Source organism: Salvelinus alpinus, chromosome 23, assembly GCF_045679555.1.
Source record: "Salvelinus alpinus chromosome 23, SLU_Salpinus.1, whole genome shotgun sequence".
In the NCBI taxonomy this organism is placed as follows: domain Eukaryota; kingdom Metazoa; phylum Chordata; class Actinopteri; order Salmoniformes; family Salmonidae; genus Salvelinus; species Salvelinus alpinus.
The window spans coordinates 20,360,530-20,369,223 of NC_092108.1; the positions used below are offsets into that span (position 1 = coordinate 20,360,530).

Here is an 8,694-nt window from a genome sequence, read left to right on the forward strand (position 1 = left end):
AAAATGCTACCAGTCAATCTGTGATATGATCGGCACTCCACCATCGTAAGGAGAATGGCAATCCCTTTCATTGTCCTCATCATCTCCCTCCCTGCGCTTGCAACGCCAGGGTTGTGGGTTCATTCCCCACGGGGGGACCAGGATGAATATGTATGAACGTTCCAATTTGTAAGTCGCTCTGGATAAGAGCGTCTGCTAAATGACTTAAATGTAAATGTAAATGTGGGAGGCTGTGTGACTATAGGTGTGATCCTCTGCTGCCCCTCATGGCTGAGGTGTGTAGCGCAGGTACTTCCTTTCTGAAGGTAGCTCTTTGGTGTAGACCCCTGCAGGGAACATGGCTGCTGCCTCCTCCTCAGGGATGTTTGGAGGAACCATCACGCGCTCACCAGGCTAGACAGAGAGAGGGAATGAGAAGGGGAGTTAGCAGAGAAAATAGAAATGGGCATAAGTGGCATGCCAATTGATATTGGACTGACAATAGATTCTAAGTGTTTGGAGAACAATAAAAATAGTTGTGTGATGAATGATGATGTTACCTGATTGTCTATTGGGTAACTCAAGCTTCCATTTATATTTGACTGATAATACTTCCTGAAGGATGCTGCAAATTCTACTGTCAGGCTATAGAGCTTAACAGGGATTGGCTGACTGACCTGCCAATCAGCAGGGGTGGCCACCCGGTTCTTTGCTGTGAGCTGAAGGGAGTCGACCACTCTCAGGATCTCATCAAAGTTACGCCCCGTTGTGGCAGGGTAGAGCAGGGACAGCTTCAGCTTCTTGTCTTGGCCAATCACAAAAACCTGAGACATAAAAACATGTCACACTTTGGTGGGATGGCATTAGGCAGGTAGGGGCTGAGCAGTGGTGGAAAAACTACCCAACTGTAATTCTTGAGTAAAAGTATAGATACCTTAATAGAAAGTTACTCAAGTAAAAGTCACCCAGTAAAATACTACTTGAGTGAAAGTCTAAAAGTATTTGGTTCTAAATGTACTTAAGTATCAAAAGTAAAAGTATAAATAATTTAAAATTCCTTATATTAAGCAAAGCAGATGGCACCATTTTCTTGTTTTTAAAATGTATAATTTACAAACGATGCATTTATATTTAGTGAGTGCCAGATCAGATCAGACTTGTGTGAATTGGAACATTTTCCTGTCCTGCTAAGCATTCATCATATAACAAGTACTTTTGGGTGTCGGGGAAACTGTATGGAGTAAAAAAAATATTATTTTTTTATTAATATTATTAGATACCCCAAAAAACTACTTAAGTAGTACTTTCAAGTATTTTTACCTAAGTACTTTACACCACTGGGGATGCATTTACTCACATGGCAAATGGTTAGCAGGCGAGAAAGTGTGTGTGTGTGTGACAGAGTGAGAGAGTGTAGCAGATAAGGGCTGTGTTCACAAACAGGCAGCCATCATGCAGTGATATCACCCTCACTGATTCATATAAAAAGATTACATCATGCAGCAAGGGGCTGAGGTAGTGAGTGTTTTTGCCAGACGGGGTGGTGGGGCTTGGGGGGAGGGGTAGTTAACTCATACTAGCCAGTGAAGGTAGGCTGTTTGCATCAGCATGAATAAGTAATGTTTATGGAAAATAGAGCACCAGAAAGAGGACGATCTCATGGTGGGCAATGACTTACCCGAAACTGAGAACCGGTAGAGAGAGATACTGACAGGAAGAAAGCGAGAGAAAATGTGGCTGAGAGTGTGTGTATTTTGTTTGTCTGTACCTGTGTAGGTGTGTGTGCATGCATGTTTTGACACTCACACAGCGGGCAGTGAGGGGCATGCCGTCCTTGTCCTTCTCATCTGGGTCCAGCATGCCCAGGGCCACTGCCAGCTCCCTCTGATTGTCTGCTATGATGGGGAAGGGGAACGCACAGCCAGACTCCTCATCGTTGTAGGCCAAGATGTCCTACAGGACCACAGCACAGCCGTCCATTACTAAACACTGGTCATTGGTTTACACACTCAAAACTGGGTGTCCCAAATGGCACCCTATTCCCTTTTGACCTGGTCAAAAGTAGTGCATTATAAAGGGAGTAGGGTGCCATTTGGGAACAGCCTATACCTTGGTCCAGCCACGGTGATCCTCCAGACTGTCAATGGACAGGGCGATCATCTTCACGTTGCGCCTGCTGAACTCGTCACTGAGTTTGGCTGCTCGGCCCAGCTCTGTGGTGCAGACAGGGGTGTAGTCACGGGGGTGGGAGAACAGGATACCCCAGCTACAGAGAGAGGTGGGGAGTGATGGACAGAGGGAGAGAGAGGAAGATACAGAGAGATGGAGAGATTAGTAGGGGCCTAGCATAGGAATGTCAGCCTTTCTGTCTCCCTGCTCCTGTGTTTCTGTTTTAGTGGAGCAGCTAAGCTGTAAAATATGACTCAATCGTTCACTTTGTGATAAACGCACCACATTTGGTACAGAGGTAGATTTAGGTACCTTGTAAAGATTTAGATATGGAGTCACCACATATTTGCGTCCTGAGGGGCGTGGCAGCCCTTTTTCAAAATGGCCCTCGACTGTAACACTATGTTACAATTCAGAAGTACTGCTTTGACGAAAAGGCAACAAATTAGTCACGGTGCTAGATTTATTGACTCTGAAAAGATTAAGATATGTAGCCACCACATATTTGGCCCCTGGGAGCCATGGCAGGTATCTTACAAAATGGCCACTGTTGGTAACACAATATTGTAGTTACTAAGTCATTTTTGTTGTTGTTGTTGATAAACACCAAATTTGGCAGAGTTCAATTTATATATCCTGAAAATATTTAGATAGGGAGCCATCACTGTTAGAGGTCCCTTCACTGTTAGAGGTCCCTTAGGGAGCAGTAAGGACACATTTACCCGATGCTGCCTCAGTCACCACCAGAAGTCCATGGCATACCCAACTGTGGCATAGCCTTTACTTTGTTGAAATAGCAGAACATATTCAAATGCAAGTAGAAAAACTAGTGGGTCATACTTCTGATCATGAAATTGGTTGAAATAAATATATTACAGCTTGAGAGATTTGTTGTCCACAGCAATTGTGAACTATTCCAACTCAATGGTTGGGGATATTTTCCCAGGTACAGCTGAAGTTAGTGTATTTGCTCCTTGCATTGCAAAGTAGCTTTAGTAGCCATTTTCTCAGGAACCCAACGTCTTAACCAGTAGACCAAAATAATATTCTGTTCTGGGCCGAAGCTGGTTGTCGCAGGCAGGGCTACCTCATCTATAGAGCGTTCTAACTCACCTCCGATACACAGTCTCAGAAATATTATTTTTCCTACAAAAGATAACTGCTGTATTTCCCTATGTACTCATTATATTGTACTGTGTTAAACATTTTAAACCGATTCAGGCCAATAAGTATAGGCCATGACTTTTACAAAAGTCAAAGAAGTATAAGCCATGACTTTTATACAGTGCATTTGGAAAGTATTCAGACGACTTCTCTTTTTCCACATTTTGTTATGTTACAGCCTTTTTCTAAAATTGACTAAATAAATTTCCCCCCTCATCAATCTACACACAATACTTCATAATGACAAAGCGAAAACATTTTGGGGGAAATATTTTCACATTTATTAAAAATACAAAACAGAAATAGCTTATTTACATACACTACCGTTCAAAAGTTTGGGGTCACTTAGATATGTCCTTGATTTAGAAAGAAAAGCACATTTTTTGTCCATTAAAATAACATCAAATTGATCAGAAATACAGTGTAGACATTGTTAATGTTGTATATGACTATTGTAGCTGGAAACGGCTGTTTTTTATGGAATATCTACATAGGCGTACAGAGGCCCATTATCAGCAACCATCACTCCTGTGTTCCAATGGCACGTTGTGCTAGCTAATCTAAGTTTATCATTTTAAAAGACTAATTGATCATTAGAAAACCCTTTTGCAATTATGTTACCACAGCAGAAAACTGTTGTCCTGATTTAAGAAGCAATAAAACTGGCCTTCTTTAGACTAGTTGAGTATCTGGAGCATCAGCATTTGTGGGTTCGATTACAGACACAAAATGTTCCGAAACAAAGACCTTTCTTCTGAAACTTGTCAGTCTATTCTTGTTCTGAGAAATGAAGGCTATTCCATGCGAGAAATTGCCAAGAAACTGAAGATCTCGTACAATGCTGTGTACTACTCCCTTCACAGAACAGTGCAAACTGTCTCTAACCAGCATAAAAAGAGGAGTGGGAGGCCCCGGTGCACAACTGAGCAAGAGGACAAGTACATTAGAGTGTCTAGTTTGAGAAACAGACTCCTCACAAGTCCTCAACTGGCAGCTTCCTTAAATAATACCCGCAAAACACCAGTCTCAACGTCAACAGTGAAGAGGCGACTCTGGGATGATGGCCTTTGGAACCACCAAGATTCTTCCTAGAGCTGGCCGTCCGGCCAAACTGAGCAATCGGGGGAGAAGGGCCTGGGTCAGAGAGGTGACCAAGAACCTGATTGTCTGTATGACAGCGCTCAAGAGTTCCTCTGTGGAAATGGGAGAATCTTCCAGAAGGACAACCATCTCTGCAGCACTCCACCAATCAGGCCTTTATGGTAGAGTGGCCAGACGGAAGCCACTCCTCATTAAAAGAAACATGACAGCCTGCTCAGAGTTGCCTAAAGGACTATCAGACGATGAGAAACAAGATTCTCTGGTCTGATGAAACCAAGATTGAACTTTTTGGCCTGAATGCAAAGCATCTGGAGGATGGTGGTGGCAGAATCATGCTATGGGAATGTTTTGCAGCTGCAGGGACCGGGAGACTAGTCAGGATTGAGGGAAAGATATACGGAGCAAAGTACAGAGAGATCCTTGATGAAAACCTTCGCCCCAGAGGGCGCAGGACCTCAGACTGGGGCGAAGGTTCACCTTCCAACAGGACAAAAACCCTAAGCACACAGCCAAGACAACGCAGGAGTCTCTGAATGTCCTAGAGTGGCCCAGACAGAGCCTGGACTTCAACCCGATTGAACATCTCTGGAGAGACCTGAATATAAACTATAACTATAAATCCAAATAACTTCACAGATCTTCATTGTAAAGGGTTTAAACACTGTTTCCCATGCTTGTTCAATGAACCATAAACAATTAATGAACATGCCCCTGTGGAACGGTCGTTAAGACACTAACAGCTTACAGACGGTAGGCAATTAAGGTCACAGTTATGAAAACTTAGGACACTAAAAGAAGCCTTTCTACTGACTCTGAAAAACACCAAAAGAAAGATGCCCAGGGACCCTGCTCATCTGCGTGAACGTGCCTTAGGCATGCTGCAAGGAGGCATGAGGACTACAGATGTGGCCAGGGCAATAAATTGCAATGTCCGTGCTGTGAGACGCCTAAGACAATGCTACAGGGAGACAGGATGGACAGCTGATCGTCCTCGCAGTGGCAGACCACGTGTAACAACACCTGCACAGGATTGGTACATCCGAACATCACACCTGCGGGACAGGTACAGGATGGCAACGACAACTGCACAGGTTTGGTACATCCAGTACACAGGTACAGAATGGCAACAACATCTGCCCGAGTTACACCAGGAAAGCACAATCCCTCCATCAGTGCTCAAACTGTCCGCATTAGGCTGAGAGAGGCTGGACTGAGGGCTTGTAGGCCTGTTGTAAGGCAGGTCCTCACCAGACATCACCGGCAACAAGGTCGCCTATGGGCACAAACCCACCGTCGCTGGACCAGACAGGACTGGCAAAAAGTGCTCTTCACTGACGAGTCGCGGTTTTGTCTCACTAGGAGTGATGGTCGGATTTGCGTTTATCGTCGAAGGAATGAGCGTTACACCAAGGCCTGTACTCTGGAGCGGGATCGATTTGGAGGTGGAGGGTCCGTCATGGTCTGGGGCGGTGTGTCACAGCATCATCGGACTGAGCTTATTGTCATTGCAGGCAATCTCAATGCTGTGCGTTACAGGGAAGACATCCTCCTCCCTCATGTGGTACCCTTCCTGCAGGCTCATCCTGACATGGACCTCCAGCATGACAATGCCACCAGACATACTGCTCTTTCTGTGAATGATTTCCTGCAAGACAGGAATGTCAGTGTTCTGCCATGGCCAGCGAAGAGCCCGGATCTCAATCCCATTGAGCACGTCTGGGACCTGTTGGATCGGAGGGTGAGGGCTAGGGCCATTCCCCCCAGAAATGTCCGGGAACTTGCAGGTGCCTTGGTGGAAGAGTGGGGTAACATCTCACAATAAGAACTGGCAAATCTGGTGCAGTCCATGAGGAGGAGATGCACTGTAGTACTTAATGCAGCTGGTGGCCACACCAGATACTGACTTAGTTTTTTGACCCCCACTTTGTTCAGGGACACATTATTTCATTTCTGTTAGTCACATGTCTATGAAACTTGTTCCGTTTATGTCTCAGTTGTTGAATCTTGTTATGTTCATACAAATATTTACACATGTTAAGTTTGCTGAAAATAAACGCAGTTGACCGCGAGAGGACGTTTATTCTTTTGATGAGTTTAGTTGTGCAGCGACGCTCTCCATCCAACCTGACAGGGCTTGAGAGGATCTGCAGAGAAGAATGGAAGAAACTCCCCAAATACAGGTGTGCCAAGCTTGTAGCGTCATACCCAAGAATAATCGAGACTGTAATCGCTGCCAAAGGTGCTACAACAAAGTACTGAGTAAAGGATCTGAATACTTCAGTAAATGTGATATTTCAGTTTATTTTTATACATTTGCAAAAATGTCTAATAACCTGCTTTTGCTTTGTCATTATGGGGTATTGTGTGTAGATTGATGAGGGGGAAAAACGATTTAATCCATTTTAGAATAAGGCTGTAATGTAACAAAATGTGGAAAAAGTAAAGTGGTCTGAATACTTTCTGAATGCACTGTAGATTAAAGGTTTGTGAAATAGTGGGTCAGTCTGTAGTAATTTAGTAAAATGGCTGCCACAGCTCCCAGGGGCCAAATCTGTGGTGACTCCATATCTAAATCTTTGCAGGGTCCATAAATCTAGCTCTGTGGCAAATTTGGTGCCTTTACCTCAAACAGTCCTTCTGAATTGTAAACTCATGTTACAGTCGTGGGGCATTTTGTAAGATGGCAACCACAGCCCCAAGGACCAAATCTGGGGTGGCTCCATATCTAGATCTTTTCAAGGTACCTAAATCTACCTCTGTACCAAATATGGTGCTTTTATCACAAAGTGAACGATTGAGTCAAATTTTACAGCTTCCACTAAAACAGAAACACAGGAGCAGCGGGGCAGAAAGGCTGACATTCCTATGCTAGGCCCCTACTAATCTCTCCATCTCTCTGTATCTTCCTCTGTCCATCACATTTTCAGGGTACATAAATCTGCATTTCTGCCAAATGTGGTGCTTTTATCAAAAAGTGAACGATTTATCAGCTTAACCACCCTACTATTTTGGTGCTGTACTCAAAACACTTCCATTCTATGCATCAGTACACGCCTGGCCCTGGCTGCTTGTTGAGCCAATTGTAAAATACTGGATTTTTAATACAGTTTGTCTTTGCATTGCATACATTATTTGAGCACTATTGTTTTTTTAGAGTAAGAAATAATGAAATGTTTAATACAATTTAATAAAACATGTTGATATTAAACCCGATTATGCCAAGCAGCCTAAAGATTTATTTGATCATGAAAAGAACCAAGAATAAAAATATAGGCGGCCTTAAGTGTGCCCACAGAGATCTTGTCTTGTTGCAGCAACTGACATTTCAGTGTTGTCAGCGTTTTCATTGAGTGGGTTTAGAGAACAAATGATTTGAGCTGCAAGCAAGCAGTTTTTTTCTGACGTCTCAACCTAGTTAGACTGACACAACCAACTGGCCTAGATCAAATAAAACCACAGACCATAAGTAAAGATACATGTCTAAATATTATTCAAATAGGGGGAGAATAGCTGTTTATTATTATATCTACGAAAAAAATTGATGCCAACGCATCCTCGCTATACCCAATAACGTTAGGTATCAGATTCAAATTCACACCAACACAGTTTGAAAGTACAGTAGGACATGACAGCTATCAGCATAATCAACCTTACGACCTTTGCCAAACTATACTAAACCTTTATTTTTACAAGTGAATGATTCAGGGCTAATGTCTTTAGAAACAGGTGCCTTATTGAATGCAAATGATATAGTGAAATCGAAAAGAGAACATCAATTATATAACGGAAAACAGGAATCTCAGGTAGTATCTTCCAAAATGCCAACACGTGATTTCAATCGATGTCATATCAGCCTTTAAAATTACTTACGAGTCACCCAAAAAATCGTGGAATTTAATTTTGCCGTTAGTGGTTTCGGCCTCAAAATTAGGAAACTCATCTCCTAGCAGTAGTCCTGGCATGGTCGCAATGAAGACCCGCGCGCTCCAGTAGCAGCATACTGATGACAGCAGGTTCAAATCGTCTAACCCGGAACAGGTTTTAACCACTTATAATTATCATTTTTAACTGTCAAATGTCATTTTTTTTGTAGACGTTATTTTTTTCACTTGTCCAGTGTTCGTTTATAGGTGATAAAAATACAAAAACTATTTATAAAAAGCGTTTACAGGTGACTTGGACGCGTTATTATTTTTCACTTGCTTTTTTCAAGTGTCAATAGTACATTTTACACGTGTTCTTTACACCTGTCCAGTCCGCATTTACAGGTGATTAGAACGC

At 43.0% G+C, this 8,694-nt stretch overlaps 1 protein-coding gene across 1 annotated transcript; it reads right to left on the minus strand.

Annotated features, from left to right (window-relative positions):
• Positions 1 to 116: 116 nt before the first annotated feature.
• On the minus strand, positions 117 to 8,442 carry LOC139550516 (peroxiredoxin-6-like). The gene is made up of 5 exons (XM_071361453.1): positions 8,284 to 8,442; positions 2,089 to 2,245; positions 1,786 to 1,932; positions 657 to 803; positions 117 to 393 (listed from the first exon to the last, which is right to left on the minus strand). Exons 1-5 carry the CDS (start codon positions 8,373 to 8,375, stop codon positions 265 to 267), a joined length of 672 nt encoding a protein of 223 aa, XP_071217554.1. The 5' UTR covers positions 8,376 to 8,442; the 3' UTR covers positions 117 to 264.
• Positions 8,443 to 8,694: the final 252 nt, after the last annotated feature.